General features: G+C 40.2%; 1 protein-coding gene across 2 annotated transcripts; it reads right to left on the bottom strand.

Annotated features, from left to right (window-relative positions):
- Positions 1-1,984: 1,984 nt before the first annotated feature.
- On the bottom strand, positions 1,985-18,701 carry Ntmt2 (N-terminal Xaa-Pro-Lys N-methyltransferase 2). Of its 2 annotated transcripts, none has more exons than XM_085687996.2 (4): positions 18,550-18,701; positions 10,529-10,704; positions 4,689-4,938; positions 1,985-3,954 (listed from the first exon to the last, which is right to left on the bottom strand). In XM_085687996.2, exons 1-4 carry the CDS (start codon positions 18,632-18,634, stop codon positions 3,683-3,685), a joined length of 783 nt encoding a protein of 260 aa, XP_085544122.1. In that variant the 5' UTR covers positions 18,635-18,701; the 3' UTR covers positions 1,985-3,682. The 2 variants fall into 2 exon arrangements, with proteins under 2 accessions (XP_085544122.1, XP_048277242.1); XM_048421285.3 differs by lacking the exon at positions 18,550-18,701 and adding an exon at positions 18,193-18,543.
- Between the last annotated feature and the right edge of the window lie 1,817 nt (positions 18,702-20,518).

The raw sequence follows: 20,518 nt of genomic DNA, 5'->3' as shown, positions 1-20,518 counted from the left end.
AACGATTACACCGTTTCACGAATCACCATACAACCCGCGGGGTCCTCCAAAGTTCATTCAGAATGTGACACACTTAGAATTCATTCACTTGTGGAGTGCAGGCAAGCACCTTCTCCTTCTGTTCACTGTCCAGAGCTTGATTAACCTCAGCCAGAACCTCGTTGTCTTGGACATGTTTTTCTTAGGAAAGCAATGAGAACTAGGGACTGCTTTGTCATAGCCTGCGCACTGTTTGAACACATCTCCTTCTTACCAGGTCACACATCCTTATGGTTGTGGACACATGCATGGGAACTGAGAATGCTGCCCTAATTAGGCAGTGCTTTTATCTCGGGACCTAATCTTGTTATAGTATTCCCTTGGTCTAATTTCTGAGCTCGGGGCTTTCTTATTTCTGGGCACTTTCTGGTCCTTGTCACGTGCATTATTTAATCAATAGTTTGACTCACCTTCTACACCCAGTGTTTTGGAACTTCCGGAGGCCTTCGTTGCGCTTGCTTCTTTCTTCTAATTTCTGTTGGTTACTTCCAGAAACCTGCCTTGACTCTTCCTACTCTTCCCTTGCATGCCTTCATCAAGAGCTTTGCATTTCTGCAGTGTACTAAGGTGGATGTATGGTCAAGACGGGCGGGCACTCTAGCTATGAATATTCTCTCATAGAGCACAGAATCCAAGATAAAAAGCTAAGCAAACAGTGATGCTAAATGGTAAATCGAATAGAGCACAGACTAGCCAGCCCAGCAGCTGGGAGAGGCGTGAGAAAGCTTTTTTTTTTAATAGAAATCAACACACCTAAGCATTCTGAGACAGATAAAAATTAATAAAATTAATGCCATCTAGCCTACATTTTGAAAAGTGCCATCTGTAAATATTCTAAGCCGTGCATCATGAGTCTATCAGGAGATGGCAAATCGGTACAGCTGTGGGAAGGGGGAGAAACAGGCTAGGGAGTAAAACAAACCAGGACAAGACTGTGACGCTATTATAAGACATTCTCAGGAGCATGGAAATTCATGATGAGCTTGAATGGGGTATCACTGAAAGATTCTGTGTGAATCCATCAGGTTATGTTTCAGAATAACCAGCACCAAGGTGAGAAAAAAGGTCCAGTTTCATGAGTCCTTCCCAACCAGTGCTCTCAAACAAAGCTGATTCCTAGAGTCAGTTGAAAAACTTATTAAGTAGATACGAATAATCTGATCCCACCTCATAGAAACAAACTCTGATGGAGGTGAAATTGCAAATCACCACTGATGAATCTCTCCCGTTGACTTGGAGGCAGCTGGGCTGTGAGGCAGTACTGGCAACAAAGTAAACTACCAGTTATACCACTGGTTTCCAGATGTGCTGATAAACTCAAGCAGCCTGTTTACATTGCTTCCCTTGACAGAAGGGGCTGACCTGGGTGTCACTCTGAGTGTCTCCCTCCCACTACCCGACAGAACCAGCAAAAGAAATTCCTTGCTTGCAACCTCTAAGAAACTTCTTTTGATTTCAGAAACAGACCCAAACTTTAACATAACCTCCTAAGGCTACTTCAGCTGTTTCGTAGTCCCTTACGGCATTCCTGTTCTCGTTTTGTCGTAGTTGGTTTTATCTTGTACCGGTTACTAGCAATACAGAGGTCTGCTAGTGACAATGTTTACCTTCAATTTTGTTTTCTCGGCTAACTTAAAGACACATTAAGAATTCAGAAGGTTTTGTAGAATAACACAAATCTGAGGACTTGAGTAGAGTGGCTAATGATTTGATTCAACAACAGAAAGGGGACTGTTTTATTATCAATCTAAAAGACTCAACAGAGTTAAAGTTGATCTATTGGTAGCCAATGAGAAATCATATTTACACAATAAGGTCTGGAAACTGCGAGCAGAGAAGATAGGCAAATGTGTCAATTATGGAAAAGTAGAAGAGATAAAGGAATTGAAGTTGCAGGTATAAAGGAAATCCTGAAGCATGACTAATAAAAACTCAGAGACAGATATTGAGGTTCAACCTGAAGGTCAGAAAAACAAAACAGCCAGCCACTGGCTCTTACCTCTACCTCAGTCTGAAATGAGAATCCTGCCTCCAGGAATCCCGGAATGAAACCGTGACTGAGAGCTGTCTCCTCCCGTTTTATATTCCTCTCTAGTTCTGGGATTAAGGGTGTGCATCACTACCGCCTGGTTTCTATGGCAAGCTAGTGTAGCTACTGGAATTAAAGGAGTGTGTCACCACTGCCTGGTCTATGAAGCTGGCCAGTGTGGCTGTTTCACTTTTCTGATCCTCAGGCAAACTTTATTTATTAAAACACAAATGAAATGCCACAGCATTTTTCCTAAATCAACTTCCAAAGAAGATTCTAATTTGTTCAGAGACACACCAAGAGTAAGTCCAGCTTCTGTCATACTCTGTCTATTAGTGTCTCCAACAGTTTACTCTTTGATTTCATTCTGTCCTCTGACTTGTCTGACTCACTTTCTGCTACATCATTCCAGGTGCATGAATGGCCAAGGTCCCAAGAACAGAAGTGATGTAATTTTCTGGGCATAAAAATACAACTATGACAGTAATGCTGCATTTATAATAATACATTATAACTATTCTCTATTATTCTAGAGCTATGACTTTAAATATATGATTTTTTTGTGGTGGTATATAACCATGCAGTAGATTTTCTTTTTTTAAATTGGTTCTTTAAATTTCAGGGTCAAAACACATCACTCTGCTGCAACACAAAGGTGCTGAGGTGTTTTAAAAACAAAATAATCATATCTAAGCATTGTGCTAATAAAAACTGAATTTCATTATCCCTTTTGAAAGATTTTTAGATTATTTTATTTAAACTAAATCTTTATCTGAACCCAACCAAGTCAGTATTTAAGCTTCATTTTATTTGCCTATTTCTTTTGATGATTCTCTTTCAAGGTACATTCATTTCATTCAAGGAATGAGGAGCAGATGCAAAGAAGCAGGCACTGTTGAAAGCCAGTGGCTAAATTTAGATCATTGACAACATTTACTTATATGGTTGGGGTGAGACTCCAGTGTCTAACATTTCTCCTGAAAGGAGACACTTCCTCATCATGGAAATGCAAGCATCTGTTATCAGATTACATCCGTATTACATCATTGGTAGTAAAACTGTCCCAAAAATAGAAAGTGAAACCATATACTTTTTCTGCCAAAAGAAGGCCTAAGACAAAATTAATAGACTTGTTTTCATAAGATTATTTGACTAGTACCTTCTTAATTAGGTGGAGATGTTTGTTCAAGAGGAGCTATAAGAGCAAAGAGGAAGAAAGTATAGTGTAGCTGAAACAGGGCCAGGGAAAGGGGTCTGGGCTTTCTACCTCATTCTGTGATCAGCTGTGTAACACAAATCATCAGTGCCCAACACAGTCTGTCCTTTGTGAGTGTTGTTTCTTTTTCGGGTCTTCATACACACTTGCATAGTTCAGGTGTAAGCAGGAAGTTCCCTGAAGCACTTTCTTGGTGTTTTATTCCATCTCTCAGAAAATGTGCACACATCACAACGTGTGCATCATATTAGCAATAGTTTGTACATCATCAATCGTTCTAGACACACACCGTGTCCCTTCTTTCCATCTCTGTCTGCACCACATGGGGCACCTCGAGATAGACCCAGTCCTGAAGCAAAGCCCCAGTGTCTGGTCTGACTGTTCATTCCCACTGCAGGTCAGGACCGTCTAGCACTATGCAGGGCAAACATCCACACAGGAACACACTGCTCAGGGAAGCCCTCTTGCTTCTCCTGGCCCAGAACCACCAGCCCACTCTTCCTGATCAAGCTTCGGAGGATGTCCATGTTCCGAGTCACACTGCTGTCAGACAGGTCGAAGATACAGCCCTCCCGTGCTACATTGTCCTTCAGGATGATAACACCATTTTCTTTCAGGCCGTCTCGGCAGCGGGAAAGAAATGCAAGGAGGTCCTTATCCGTCAGGTATCCTGCAAGCGGGACCAGATTGGTAGAAAAAGAAAAGATGAAACGTGGGCAGGAGGGAGGTGAGTCGGAAAGAAAGCAAAGCTAAGAGTCAAGAGACTACCACCAGTACACACACAAATTGTTTAATAGCTTGAACTGTTCTAGTTACAAGAGACTTTGAAACTTAGATAAAAATAAAAAGAATCAAATCCTCTTTTAGGGCTTTTAATTCCTTGTCTTTATATCACGCTGCTTGGATATAAAGGCACAAGACACTATTGTCCCTCCCAGGAGACAGTGCATTCCCTTATACAACACAATCCTTTCTGTGGTGTGTGTGTGTGCGTGTGTGTGTGTGTGTGTGTGTGTGTGTGTGTTACCACAATAAAATCATTGCTATTTCATTTCCTAAGGATTTAAGTCTCAGAATGTTTAGTTCTATCAGTAAATAATGAGGATTAACCATTTATGGGCCCACATTTTAAGTGTTTTCAACTACTTACATTTCTGCAAAGATGCTGGTTGATCCCAAACACTTCTATCCCTAGGAGTAAGAATTGCCAGGCTTGTACAGCAGTGTCAGGAGAAATTTAAGGGACCAGAGTTGTCAGGAGACCACATGACAGTTAGAGCTAACAAAAGCGGCTGTGAGAGCACCTCCAGCTCTATTTCCCCCTTGTGTCCTTGTTAGTCCCAAGTGTCATCTTTCCTAGCTGGGAAATGGTGAAGGGCAAAAGTTATGCCCTGCAAGACTGACCTGAGACCCACTGAATCCAGATGACATCATATCTTGCTAAGTGAGGCGTGAATTCCTGCAGGCTGTAGCAGTGGTAACTTTCCACTTTGTCCTCGTTGACCTGCAAGTAGCTCTGGGCTTCCAGGAGGAAAGACTCCATCATGTCCACCAGCTCAACGCTGCTGAAAACAGGCAACAGGACGTGCTTGCTGACCCTGCCTATTCCAGAGCCGCAGTCCAAGGCGCAGCCAGTGCCCGCTCTCCCCGGCCCCTGCGGAAAGATACCTTGTGGGCCACTTCAATACAGAGACTCAATGCGAGTCTAGGGCATTACAATTACTTCTTCAAATCAATGCTTCATTTATGTGTATGATTTGATGTGTTAGTACAAATGCACATAGATAACAATCTATTATCACATCAATATATAGAAATTTCATTTTTTTCAAAAAGGGTAATTTTTTTGCCAAATTTAGCTCTTTTAAACTTATTACAAACTATCCTCTTATCATCCAGTACAGGGTAAGTCTTTCCAAGAAATGAGCCATAGACAGCTCTACGAGGACATAGCTTTGAGGACCACGGCAGCTAAATGGGCAGATCTGGAAAAATGGGAAGGTGGGGTGGAGCCTATGCAGGAATTTTCATGAGTTTCAAAATTACTCTAAACATTCACTTCTTGGAAACGTTAAGATTCATATTGGGATGAATGAAATTTTAGCTTCTCTAAGCTGGGTTTAGAAGTGCTCAGAACCATCTGCTCCTCTCCTATGAGTGGTAATGTCTGAGGCCTGAGCCAAGGAATAGCCATTGTCCCACTGTCCGTCTCAACCAAGAGTGCATAGTAAATGTGGTTCTGGCAACACACAAACACTCATTCGGGTAGTTTCTTCAGACTCTTTGTCTCCTTTAATGCTGATACACACACACACACACACACACACACACATATAACCAGAAACTACAAGTTCACAGAAAGAAAAAAACTTTAAGGCTATACATTAACTAGGAAGGGGGAAGGGGAGGTGGTGCCTATTGAGAAATTAGTTAATATAAACATTCTCCAACTTGCTTCTACACAATTAAAGAAAGGCTTTGGAGTTATGAAGAAAGACTCAGCTGGTCTAAATTATTTAGTTGTGATTGGGACAGTAATAGGTTCATGCTAGAAATTACAGTAATAGGATACTTGGAGTTACCAATCAAGATCTTACGGCGAGAGCCTACTCTTGATTTCTCAGGAACTAAGGATGAAAACTGCAGTTGGCTAAGGATCAAAGGTAAACATGAGCAGGAGGAAACATCAAAAAAATTTGCCTTTCAGTTCATCCAAAAGGCTTTCCGTATGCGAGAAAGGTACAAGTACAACAAAAGCAGAAAGGAGACAAAGATGATCTTTTTCTACAAATATGGTTAGGGCCATAATAAATGAGTATTTATATGTCACATGCTCTTATATCCACAATAATTACAATAACCAAAGAAATTTTCCTAAGATTATGATGTTGGGGCTGGAGAGATGGCTCAGTGGTTATGATGATGGGGTTGGAGGGATGGCTCAGTGGTTAAGAGCACTGGTTGCTCTTCCAGAGGTCCTGAGTTCAATTTTCAGCAACCACATGGTGGCTCAGAACCATCTAAAATGAGATCTGATGCCCTTTTCTGGCATGCATATGTACAGGAAGAGGACAGAGTATATATATATGTGTGTGTGTGTGTGTGTGTGTGTGTGTGTGTGTGTGTGTGTGTATTTAAGCATGTACACACACATATATGGGTGTGTGTATTTTAAGATGATGATTCCCATTTTGGAGATGAGAAAACTCCAGTTTATGGTATTGAACAGCTAATGAAAGAACTAGAATTTGAGCAAGAACCATCTGAGCCAAACCCAGTCTACATTAGAAATGACACCTACAGCGCTAACTCTGACTCCTTTGGTCGGGGCTGACTAATGTGATAATCAAAGGGATTCAATGGCTTTCTCCTGACTCCACGGAGAAGGGATGTATGACTGACTGGTGATCTCTGCCGTAAGTCTGAGAAGGGCAGTAGGACATTGCCACGTGCTGACCTTCTCTGCCTCAACTATGGCGCCCCCCTTGTTCAAGTATTGCAGCATATATCTATAACGGATTTAAAGTCTCATGAAAGTCATAATCTTCTATTAAAATAAGAAACATAAAAGGAGAAAACGTGGAATGACCATTGTAAGTTTCGCGCAGTGACTAGTGGAAATTAGAGTGTTCAGTAAGAAATTCTCGTTGAAACTGCTCCCTGGAGTCACTTAGCTCCTAGCAACTCTATTCATCTTGTTGATCTCATTAGAGTAGCAAGTGGCTTTAGACGTAGAACCATGAACAACAGAGCTAAGAGATCTTAGGATTCTAATCGCTGGACACTTATATTGCTCAGTGAAGTCAGTAAATGAAGGGACCCCACCCTCTCAGCCTTCCCATCAATCACCAAGGAAGCCCTTCAAGGATGCCAGCCAAGAGCCTAGAGTTTTGAAGTAACTGATATTTAATCCCTCTGCATTTTAGGCAAACAAATTGAAGACAAGGGGGGAAAATGTTCCAATTAGAACTCCCTGGAACTATGGTTCTCAGCCTTCTTTAATGCTGTGACCCTTTAATATGGTTCCTCATGTTGTGGTGAACCCCAACCATGAAATCATTTCGTTGCTACTTCATAACTGTAATTTTGCTACTGTTATGAATCATAATGTAAATGTCTGATATGCAGGATAGCTGATATGTGACCCCCACGAAAACGTCATGATCCACTGGTGAGAACCACTGCTGGGGAAGATTCTCTCCCTCACCGATGATGACTTATCAATTCAGGTATCTGATGCTTGGCTACAGCTATCCCTGAAATTGTTTTTTAAACAGACACAAATGTTCCTCTTACTCAGGTGCTGTGAACCTCCATTCCCTCTGACCATTGCCTAGTTACTCTGTTGTGCTTCATCCAAAGCGGTTGGTGCTGCCTCCCCTCTCCTGGCAGAGCTGTTTGTTTTCTGTCTGTCACTCACAGGCCGCACCTCTGAGAAGGGATATTTAAAGGGTGCCCTCAGAAGCTGCTCTCTCCTCTTGGACACGATGTCTGGTGAAGCTGTGACTGGATTGAAATCGGATGCCCTTGATAAATGTGAATACGGTCTCGCACAATGTGCGATTTCAAAACAAGATGGCTTTTATTTCATTTTCATTCATTGTCTTACCTTCATGTCTATGGAGTCATACAAATTAATAAAAGCACTCTTAATTATGCTTTTTTGGTATTATTATGCCTAATTGTTTTATTTTACATAGCATTATCTTAAGCCCATTCCGTTAAGTTGAAAACTAAAATCTAAGCGCTTCATGGTCCTGTATAAAAGCCATGAAATGCAAATCAAATCTCATCATTTCAGCCATCCAATCTTTGACAGAGAGCTAAGAAACAAATCCATCAAATACCAAATTCTACACCTTTACCCTATCGGTAAACTTTACACTCTACCGGCTATGCTGGCATCATCTTGTACCATTTGTGGACTGTCTAAAGCAAATACATTTGCAACTAGATTAAACAGCTTTTCCCACTGTCCCGTCACTGAGCGTTGAAAGGAAAGCAAAGCTTTAAATTAAACAGCCTGCCTTTTCCCAGTTGACACAAGAATAAATCATGTCAGATACTCATATCCCCTAAGTCCTTGTTTCTTGACCTAGATACTAATTTAGCAGATTATTGAGGTCAAAGCACTAAAATATCATTCGTTTAAACAGACTGTTTGTTCTTAGTTCAAGGTCACAGCTTTACAATGAGGCTTGTCTACTAAGAAGGACTCTTGTGTTTGTTTGAAAGAAGCAGTCTGCCTCTTTTCCAACATAAATATGCAAGCATGCAGTATTTCCTTTCCCAGGTCCCTGGGCGTGCCTCTGGGCTCTGTCTGACCAGAATCCCTGTGGTCAGCTTGGCATTCCTCATAGAGTGACAAGACAGCTGGATTACTAGCTAAGCTTCTGAAATGCCTTGGGATCAAAGTCGGCCTCACCATGAGGCAAGCAGGAGGGACTGCTTAGGCCAGGAAAGAGAAGAGAGTTGAGTTCTATAGTCTGTGAGGGAAAAAAAAATAGGGATTTTTCTGCTTCATGAAACAAATGGAAAAAACATAAGTTGTGGCTGAGAGCAAGGAATTTGGTGTAAGACTAACCCGACTGGACAGACGTCTCAGTGTGTGCTATCTTGACAATTTATTTTAGCCCTTCAAGCCTCAATTTCCACAACTACAAAGGAAGAACTGACAACAGTTTTACTCTTAAGGATTCTAAAGAGTAAAAACATGGTGTTCCTGAAAGACCCAGCAAAATAACTGACCTAAGCTTTGGCCAGCCTGGAATAAACAGAGATCAGCCTGCCTCTCCCTCTGTTTCCCAAGTGCTGGGACTGAAGGTATATGCCACCATGCCCAGCTGAAACATATGTGTGTGTGTGTGTGTGTGTGTGTGTGTGTGTGTGTGTGTGTGTGCATACATGTGTATATATACATATATATACACGATATATATTATATATAAATATATTATAGCAAGCATGCCATGAAATCAGTCATCAACACTAGTTTAAAAGTATTACAGATTATTCTGACATGTAAACATCCATGGTCATAAACCCTACATTTTTCAAACCTTTATGGCTGCGACTTACATCAGATAGACATTGGGTCCGACAGCTATCGAATCCTGACCCTATGTCTCTACTTCCAGACTCATTACTAAGATACTGGGTGCTACAGAAGGACTTAGAATGAATAGAACTTCACTTCAACACCAATATGGTCTTCACACTATCTTGAGCAGGTTGACAATTTTACCCTAAAACTAAATATTTATGTTTCCTTTATCAAAATAAAACACTACCCACATTTTAATCAAATTGCATTTAATTAACCTGCAACAAATTTTGCTTATAATTAGGAGTTTTTTCTTCAATAAGACCAATGGTAGTTTTATTGTGTGGGTTAAAATGGCCTAAAAACTAAATAATGTTGCATGACATGTGTTGAATATATGATAAGACACCATGGTGTTATTTCTAATAACCACACATTATATTTGTTTTATGCTCATTTTGTTAACTAAAGCAAGAGCCCAATATCTCTAGTCTTCTTTGATTTTCACTTTCTTCCACCAAACAGAGTCTGTTGTGATCTCCTAGCCATGGTTGAGAAAACTGAAGCTAAATACATGGAAATATCATACTCAGAGAGAGGAGTTTATACATTAGGTTGAAGAACCATGATACTTTAGAAAGCTTACAATTTTCGCTCCTGTATCCCACTGTCTCGTATGACCTGGAAATTTCTTCCATGAAAAGGAAGAAGTTTAACCAAATCCAGAGTTAAAAAAGAATCTCATCTGATCAGGTAATAAGTTGAACTATGTATAACAATCATAAAGGGATTCGATCATCCTTGCTTTTAAACTGTTCACAAACACACATTTCTTAGAGTTTCGAGACTTTGTAAGTCAATCTGAAGTGCCATGAGGCATGAGTTCTCAGCAGTCTCCTAGGTGTCTGCTGTTTACCTCTGATTCTCTGAAGGAAATATCTCTCTGTGTCATGCAATGTAGCCATGTCTGTGCTACCAGTTCACTTTCCCCCGAAGCATGCAAGACTAGCTGCTGCTACAGTGGTGACGAGCCAAGTAGGATAAGCCAAGGGCTTGCTGAACTTCGTTTCTCTGAACATCTTAAAACAGGCTTTCCGGCTGACCACTCAGCTAAGTCACATGGCTTTAACAACACAGAAACCATGTGAGCTCAGTTTGCAAGGACTTTGCCCTCTCATCAAGCATCAGTCAGAAAACTCACCCCAACAAATTTCCTAAGAAATTCACGAGAAGCCTGGATATCTGGGTTGGAGAGTTCAATAAAATTTCCCATCATGCCTTCTTCTGTGGCCGGTACCTCTTGGTAGAAAAGTTTGGCTCTGGCATAGAACTGCATCTCACCATCAATAACTTGGCTTGTTAAAGCGTACAGTTTTACTGCAAAGAAAATATTATCAAGAGTTATTAAAATGTATAGGATATAATTATCTCATTTTTAAACAATGTAATGGTTTTCTCAAAATTCCATGAATATGTGCTGTAAATGAAAGGGCACTGATTTGATGATTTGATTTGATTTTTTTTGGACAAGGTCTTACTGTATAGCTATGCCTGTCCTAGAACTTGCTCTGTAGACCGAGCTGGAAACAAACTCACAGAGCTCTGCCTGCCTCTCCCTCCCTAATGCTAGGATTACAGGCTTGCACTGCTGTGCCCAGCATGGACAATGGTTTTAAATCAGAAAATCTGGGTTTGAGTTCTATCCCAGAGGCTTGCATGCTAACCTTGCAACATTATAACATTGAGAAAACCATTTAAACCCTATTTGAATTTTAGATAAACAATAATGTATTAGTATAAGTATGCCTAAAATATTGTACTCTACTTGAGACATACCTATAAACAGAAACTATTTGTTGGTAAGGTCAGATTCAGTGTAACTTGCATCTTTTACAAAGCATGGAGCTGAAGTTGAGCAAACAAAACAAATTTCATCAGAACAATTGGAAGCAATGGTTTAGTGGCATTAGCATTCTGGGGAAAATTTATTTTGAAGCTAAATTTAACACTCATTTAATTGTGAGAATTTTTATTTCCTATGGATTCATTTTTCAGGAGTTTTTTAAAGCTGTATTTCAGCCCAGCAAGGGTTAAAATCAAGAGCTGGTGTGATGGAGGAGGGTTAACTGTCTATGTGTTACTTTCATTGGTTAATAAAGAAACTGCCTTGGCCTTTTTGATAGGCCAGCCCTTAGGTGGGTGGAGTAGACAGAACAGAATTGTGGGAGAAAGAAAGCAGAGGCAGTCAGATGCCATGACTCTCCTCTCCGAGACAGCCGCAGGTTAGAATCCTCCTGGTAAGCCACCACCTCGTGGTGCTACACAGATTATTAGAAATGGGTTAGATCAATATGTAAGAGTTAGCCAATAAGAGGCTACAGATAATGGGCCAGGCAGTGTATAAATGAATACAGATTCCATGTAATTATTTCGAATGTAAGCTAGCTGGGATCCGGGCAGCAGGAAGCGGCCTGCCGTTCCCTATTACTACACTGATGTGTACAGGAAGACGATGCCACTAACATGGGAATCCAGTAAAAAGAAATCTGCAAATGACAACTCCTTATCAGATCTGGGATAAAACTGTTCAGACTGCAAAGAAATCATAGGCTAGAATTCAACCAAAGTAGCCAAGAATCTAGGATACATTGGTAAAATTTCAAAAGAGACACATATCAGTTCACAGCAACCAGAACTAAAATATGGTTAAAAGTTCTAGATAAAATATACAATGGCTCAAACTTACTTATTATCATGAGACAAAAAACAAAATAAATCATAATTTTAAGTAGGAGTCAAAAGAAAAATAGTATTTAGCCTTAACTAGGAACATTTACCTTTCTTTAGGTAACTCCTACAATTGTGACATTAAAGCAGGGTGCTGCTTGATTCTAAAATCAATAGCTACATAATTCCAAAATTGTATTCTGAAAGTTAAAAGTACAATAGATAGCATGTGACTAGAACTGTGCCCCCCAAACAGAATTAAATCAAGATTTTCCAGCTTGAAGACACTGGAACTAATGTTTGGGTAACAAATGATCAGGGGTTTTCTGGAAGGGTTACAGAAGCTAGTTTCTAAACAGATTATTTTCTGGAAGTCAATATAGTATTATGCACAGTCTCCTCAATGTATAATAACTATTATATGTGCATGTTGGTTTTAAAGTACAAATCTTTTAAAGCTGCTTATATATAGACTCTTTTGGCAATTTATGCACAACTGACTACTGAATGAGATAATATGAATGGAAAGTAGGGACCTCAGATCCAAAGCAATAATGACCACCGCTGACCTACCACCTCTTCTCTTCCCAACTTCTCTGCGTAGAGTCAACTGTACTTAGATCACTTTGCAGATGAATCAACAAATATTTATAAATTCAAAAAAGATGAGAAATTCAGGTGCCACCCTCCCAACATTATGATGGTTCCAAATTCTTCTGTATTCTTCAAAACATCAAGCTAGAAAAGCACAATTCAGGGTCTTCTCAGGACTGAATGTTCTTCTGGGATTCTGGATTAACCACAACTCAGAGGCTCAGTCTCTCTCTCTCTCTCTCTCTCTCTCTCTCTCTCTCTCTCTCACACACACACACACACACACACACACACACACACACACACACACACACTCTAAGGAGAAATTTGATACAGCACATTTATAGAAATCAGAAGACAGCTTGCAAGCATCAGTTCTCTCCTTCCAACACATGGGTCCCAGAAATCAAACTCAGGTCCTTGGGTTTGGCAACTACTATCTTTACTTACCTGCCTAGCCATCTCACTAACCCCTTCAATGTTCCTGATCCAGGTAAAGCAACAAATTAGCCACATTCATCATCAACCGCTTAAGTCAGCAAGTTAGTAGTGTATATTAAATGCCTTAATCTAGGAATGGGCATGGTTCATTACACCAGCAACATTTTGGTCTCAAGTCAATAAAGGGCTCAGTGGGTTTCAGCTTCACTAGGAGGGCTTTTATGGTTAGGGGCTTGAGTTCTCATTTTCACCTAACTGACAGATGCATTTCTCTAAGAAAGATATATGAGGTGCCATGGCCATTCCCAGGTTCTGCCCCCTTGATGACTCCTGCATAGTTCATGTTGGCTTAAATAAGGCAACTGGTCACTAGCCCACATCTTTTTACAGTGGAAATGCATGTAGTGATATTTTGTAACAGAATTGTAACGTATCTGTAAATTTTGAGATTGTTTGCAACAGAAAATAAGAGCAAAAAATGCACTTATTTCCTGACTTATATTACCTTTAATTGATCAAATCTATATACATGCAAGGAACTTATCTCATTGATGAGGTAAGATAAATTTATATATATATACATATATATGTCTATAGAAGGAAGAAGAAAGAAGAAAGTTAAGAAACAAGTAAGTGTTAAATTATCCAGATATAACGACACAACTGAGATTTGATCCCAGTTCTATGCAAACCCAACACCCATAGCTTCTTCATCATACACTTTGACTCAAAATTGCATCAGATAAGTTTTTTTTAAAAGAAAGAAATTATCTTTTCTTCACTCCTTTAGAAAATGCCCTTGTAGCATTTGCACTGCAAAAGTAACAAGTATCCTAAATTTTTAGATACAATATTTTTATTAATTTAAGAATTCCATACACTGTATTTTGATGATTTTTTTTCAGATTGCGCAATGAAGTGTGTGGCAATGCCAGTGACATGGCTGAAATCAATTACGGTGAGGTGCTGTATGGTGAGTTGGTTGTGGAAGTTCTAACTGTTTTAGTGAAAATGTTTTGAGTAATTCTCACTTTTAACTGTACAGTGAATAGGTTACCTCTGCTCTTGACTTCCTCTCAAAGACTGATTCTTCTAGGAGAGTCAATGACAGAAGAGGAAAAATACCTACTGAGTATTTATGTGCCTGGGATTGTGTGGGCATTTCATAGTCCTTCTTTTAACCCCATAAGCTTGGGTTTTAATATTTTAGAAGACTGGAGTTAAAATTGTCACTTCCCAAACGAGTGCAGGGAGAACAGGACTGAGTATAGTTCCACTTAGCAAAAGACGTATGAGAGGAGGCCCCAAGACAAGTTCACTTGAACAATGTTTTTGTTCTTCTAACAAATCACCCAAAACCATTTTTACATAACAATGTCCAGGAGCCATAGAATCCAAGTAAAACAGCTGACAGATAGTCACTGATCTCCACTTACTGGAAAAGGTGTTATTTACAGGGCCCTTTAAGAACTGACAGACTAAAGACTTACAGTCATATCTTTTTCTATACCCGTTCCCATTTGTTCATAAGCAACCCCCTCTAGAAAACATTTGAACCCAAATCTCCAAATGAACCAATGTCACTGAATTCTATGAACCTACTCAGTGACCCACCCACCTTGATCCCCACAGAGAATCAATTCTCTTTATAGGCCATTGTTTTTTTGTTGTTGTTGGTTTGTTTTTTTGTTTTTTTTTTGACTGTCAAACTGAAAATTACATGTGGAAAAATATGCATTGTTGCCCACTTTAGCTGAGTGTCCGTTCCCATTGGTAGGTAGGATATGTAACTGTTCTAAAGTAGTCTGGGATACAGATGCCTCGGCAGGAATCCTGCCCTGCCACATACCACTGTTAAACCATTAGCAGAACCTTCTAGTTCCTCTGTGCCTAGTTTCACAAATATAAGTTATGGGGAATAAGATCGTGCCCAATAGGATATTGTGACGATGAGCTGAAGTTTTAAAAACTATAAAACACTAAAAGTCATGAGCTTGTTTCCCCTCTCCTGAAAAATCTCCTAAGGCAACAGCAGTGTTTCGTCTACCATTGCACACTTCAGTCCTCTGGGTCTCAGCGCTTGCAGACATCTTCGGAGCTAGTCAGGGATGCTTGAGGAAAGTTCTCCATCACAGATCTTACCACAGAGCGAACTGGAATAAGACTGGGCACCTTACACAGATGATTGGGGGATGGGGAAAGGAAGAGGGAATCAAAGACTGGTTTACCCCAGTACTTTCCATAATTACCCCTAAACAACCAGCCCTCTGTGCAGACCCTACAGGCAGGATTCATTCCCTAACATTTTAAAAAGAGAGGCTTTATTTTCATTTTTATGAAGTCTTAAAGGCATCAAGAACAAGGGAAGCCAAACACTAAAGCACTTCTGTGGGGCTGGGGAGGCAGCATCTCTGCTGGCTGTTTTATTTCCAACCTAAAAGGAATAATATCCGCTACATCCTGAAAACTCACACATATTAAGTTTATCGTCTTTGGTAATTCCTGCTCTAAAAAACATTAAATAGTGACTTTAGAAGAAGCCTGGTACAGAGGAAGTAAAGGAAAATCTAACACCTACTGAAAACTGATGGGGTTTTTTTTTGCATTTATACTGCTTGTAATTCTTCCAGTTCCCTTGTTACAGTTTTGAGAAAACTGATGCTCAAAGGTATTAATAACTTGCAAGAAGATTACTTCTCGTGTTTGTGTAATATGACTATAATACTTATTTGAATGTTATTCCCTAACTGTTTCTTGCACTGAATATGACCAGCTTGATCAGAAAATATGTGTATGACATAATTATCTCTAAGCAGAAATTTTTTCTCACAGCAGAAATACTTTATGACTATATATACACTCACATCACCCATAATCTTATATTTCTGGCCAATGAACTCTAAAAAATTATAATATATGTCATTTTGGGTTAAAGTACCTGAAGCTACCAAACAGGCCTTTAGCAACCAGTGTTATCTGGCTGATGAAAACTCAGTCATCCTGGATCCCTTTATGCCTATGAGGAATATTGTTGCCCACATCATAATAAACATTGCATGTCAAAAAAAAATGACAACAAGGGTAGATGCATGGGTGCAACCAACAGTATCTCGGAATTCATTTGTTACTGCAGCAGAGCCTAACCCATTCCAACTGATATTATTCTCAGTTACTGTTGTTATGCAGGTTTGTGGAAAACTAGCGTCCAGACTGAATTCTCAGGATAAAGAAAATAAAGAGTGTTCTTTTATGGAAAGTTAAGTAATGATAAGTCCAACTTTGGCTTGGAGCATACTGACTTTATTCCAGTTGTACTCACTAAAGGAACTCTCCAAGTCTCTCAGAAGCTCTTGGTGAGGCAAGAGCAAAGACTGGAAACAGGTCCTTTGCTCTGAACCTAAGCAGAAAAGTTGTACTTTTCCTTTGACTTTACTTTGGGCTTCCATGGACTATTTTGTTAAAAACATCAATTTTTGCAAATGATTAATCAACCATTCACACACTCAAAAAGAAGATGGATAAAAGAAAACACCATAAAATCAGAATGATTGTATTAGATTAAGTAAAGACCAAATATAACTGTAGGCTACATATTTTAAACTAATTGTCATCTGATTTTGATTAAAGATTATTTTATTCCTAACTGATTTACATCTACGTTCAGAAGTGAGTCCCTTTTCTGTCTGGCTGCCACTTTAAAGGCTGTCAGTCATCTGACCACTAGTGACTTTCCTGCACTTGTTATCATTGGTAGCTTTCTCTAGTCTAAATCACACGGTGTTCCTGAAGATTCATATTGAGCTGTAAAGACTGTCCCCCAGCAGCCAGTGATTTGCCTATGCCTGGAGCCACCAGGGCATTATAAGCCTCCGACAGGTCACCCCAGTTTTTCTCTTGGGTAAAGGAGATGCGTATGTTTTACTGGGAAAGCCTTCAACTTGCTTTGGTGACACTCTAAATTAACTAACACATCTCTGAATCTTCTTTCTTTCACATAAAGACTAAAATTGTCAGAAAGAAGTAGGGAACTGGAAGGGTGATTTTTACCTGTTGTGTAGCTTAGCTATAGAAATCAAAATTTTAGAAGAGAAACATTTTCACATGAAAGTTGTATAGACGTAAGATGAAAGTATCTGTGGGGCTCGAATTAAAGAACCCTCAGAAGTAAATGCATGAAATGAGACTTTGATAGCTGCTAACATCCAGTTTCTTGAATGAAACCCTAAGAACTATGTCGTTTTTTCCACAGCAGGAAACTGGGGCCAGTTCAAGTGCACAATGGGGCTTTCAGACAACCTTAAGCAAACAGACCAAGGCTGAGAAACAGCATTCTTGTTTTCACTTGGAGAAAATATAAGTCAAAGAGACAGGAAAGGGGCACTTCACTCTTTAATCAGAAGTCGTTTCCTCTTTAGTGCTAGTTAGAGTGTCCCGACGTTTGTTACCTTTACACGGGTTAAATCAGTGCCGAAAGCTTAAAGGATAAGCTTCTATTGCTCTCTTGTCCCATTTCCCTGAAACTATGGGGTGGGAGGGTGAAGGCAGACTATTACCCCTTGATTTCTGAAGTTCCCTTATGATACTTGTGACTTAGGGAGGTTAGGGAGGCCAGAACAGATAGTATACATACACACAGACAGAAACATGCCACCCATACAAAACCATGCATGTCCCACATATACTTTGATCCCTTCTTATGCGACCTCTGTTTTCAATTTTTGCTTAGCATACTATTACTTTAATGTTCTTAATGATGAGCTACCTAATTTTCCAACTTGAGTAGTTAGGATCCACACCAGTGACAACTCAAGAACTGAGTTTCTCTAAGCCTCATAGTCACCCAGCTGACACCTAAAGCAACAAGTCACTATGCCTGAGGGGGCTGGAAAACCCTAAAATAAAGTTCAAGCTTGCCAGGCAGCCCTTGATCTTCCCCTCTCCATAAAAGAAAGTCATTGCAAGCATCTCACCCGCTGACACTGGTCTGGATTCTCCTTGACTGGAAAGTCCCCTTGCTCTAACCTCTCTCCTAGGCGCCCCGTAACCTCATACAACCCCTGCAGTCCCTTCTTATCTCTTGTCTAGCAGCTCTGACTCACTTACCCAGGGGAATTTTTTCCAGCAGGTAGAGATAGCTCTGAAAGAAGTCATTGCGAATGGCCTTGTGAAGGATAAAGGACATGCTATGTCGACAGAGTTCATCATCGGTCTTCTGCCAGCGGGATCTAAAGGCAAAATGGGCTCCCAGGTGGGCCATGGGGAAGGGGGCTGATAATTATTCCGGCAGAGAAAGGAAGCTTGTCTGGCTGTTCCTTTGAATTACTCTTCTCTTCCTCAAAGAACTTGAGACTGTCATTTTAAACCAGTCCCAGGTCCATCTATATCAGGACAGGCTGTCATGGGTTGTAGGGGGAGGGACAGCAGCCATGGGGAGGTCAGGCTCTTGGCACATCCACCCACCGTCTGATTGCTTGCGCGACACCACTCCAAGCCAGCAGGTGCTAAAAGTAAAGACGGAAGCAGGCGGAGTGAGATCCTGCTTCATCCAGGGACAAGCACGCTTCCCTCCTTTCTAGGCTGCTTCAAACGGGCTCCAGCACTGCCTGCTAACACCCTGAATACTTGCTTTAATTTGATTCTGAAATTGGAATAGCCTCATTTCCATTTCAAAGAGTTGTGAATATTTTGCAGGAGATCCTATTCCCTGATTTCCATTGCTCCTGGAACACCGAGTCCTCAAATTACAAGGACCCTTCAAAGTCATCTTAGCCACTCACATTCCTTTCATCAGTACAATTTTTTTCCCAAATCATTTTATAGAGGTGGATATGTGTTTCCAATGCTTAAGGATCTTCCAAAGGGGCAATTATTTGAAAGCCCGTTTTGAAATTGAATACCCTTCTCTATCAGCAAACTCCTCCACTTAACTCATTCTGAGCAATGCCTATTCATGCAAGTGTGTTTGTTCCTTTCTGTCGACTATGAATATGATTTTCCTTTCAAGTACATTTCTGTTATGTTCTACCTTTTGATTGTCTCTCCAACTCATTTCTCTGCCTTCTGCCTGATACTATATGTTCTAGAGGCCAACCTATGCTGACTATATCAGCAGACTCCATTACCCTCTGATTCAGCCAGCAGAGAGAGCTGTAGGAAACAGTAAATAGTGAAGTCAAGGTATTTATTCTATCCCCTGGCACCAGCACGTGCCTGGAGATACCACAAGATCACTAAATGCTTTAACAAAAAAAAAAATCTGTCTTCTCATTTAAATACCCTCTCCTACTCCTCATCATCTCTCCTTTGATTTATTGCTTGATACCTAGGGACACCGATGTGTCAGGCAAGCCCTACTCCTTGCAATTTCACCTTTATTTTTATAAATAGTTCCCCTTCAAAATCAGCTCAGAGTTCAACTTGTGACTGGCACCTGTTCTCTACAGGGACCATGACTACTATTTTACTCTTCATATATCCCTAACAGAAAAATACATACATTCATATATGTATATATATGCATACATATATATGTATGTATGTATGTATATACACACACATATACATACTCCATGCACTATTGGATCTATACCATGTGCTCTCACTAACCCTATATACAGTGAACACATTAAAGTAGACAGCCTATAAGATGACTTCTGTCTTGGTTACTTCCAGCTGCTGTAACATTACATAGAGTGGGTGGCTTTAACAGTAAGCATTTATTTCTCATAGTTACGGAGGCAGGGACATCCAAGGTCAAGACACTGGTGCACACTGTATTTACTGAGATGCCTGTTATTGGTGTCCCACTGGTTCTCTTCTCGTCATATGCTCACATGTCAGAGAGCAGAGCATGTGATCAAGCCTCATTTCACATCTTAACAGGATACTAATTTCATTCAGGAGGATCTCACTTTTTCTGCAGATTACCATCTCTGTACACCATCTCTAAACCCCTTCACCTTGAGGGGACACCAAGATGTCATCTGTAATTGCCTCTTCACCTTTCCTCCACATGTTAATTCATGCCTATCTGGCATCCTTTTTCCTTGAATGTAGACTCAATTGGCTGTCTCAACTCAAAAGAAAAACACATACCAGAAGTTATGGGATGGCACTTTTAAGATGATATCATAAAATCACTGTCTTGAGCATCTCATTTCCCTTTTTACTTATTTTCTCTGATTAAAGTCACCAGCCTGTTATGAACTTCCCTATGGTGCAGACCATGTAAAGGAAATGAAGACCGCAAGCAATCCAGGAGGAACTGAATCCATAAGTGAGCTTGGAAGCAAGCGTTTCCCAATCAGAAGTTCGGTTGTAACCTGATGGGAGACCCCAATCCAGTTAAGCCACCCCAATTTTATTAGTCCACAGTAATTTGATTGTTTTTTTAAGAGCTGATCTTTGGGGAATTGTGTTACAATGTGCC

Source organism: Myodes glareolus, chromosome 5 (genome assembly GCF_982192425.1).
Source record: "Myodes glareolus chromosome 5, mMyoGla1.1, whole genome shotgun sequence".
NCBI classification, from domain to species: Eukaryota; Metazoa; Chordata; class Mammalia; order Rodentia; family Cricetidae; genus Myodes; species Myodes glareolus.
The sequence above is the reverse complement of the archived record's forward strand: the minus strand, read 5'-3'. Positions and strand labels throughout refer to the sequence as shown.

Bases quoted from the DNA above. Each gene is read 5' to 3' on its own strand.
- Ntmt2 (XM_048421285.3), bottom strand. From the start codon at position 18,346: ATGGCCCACCTGGGAGCCCATTTTGCCTTTAGATCCCGCTGGCAGAAG. The intron at 4,939-10,528 runs GTGAGTTTTCTG...ATCTTTCCGCAG, and splicing joins TTCTTAGGAAATTTGTTGGG to GGGCCGGGGAGAGCGGGCAC. The intron at 3,955-4,688 runs GTCAGTCTTGCA...TCCCGCTTGCAG, and splicing joins CTGGATTCAGTGGGTCTCAG to GATACCTGACGGATAAGGAC.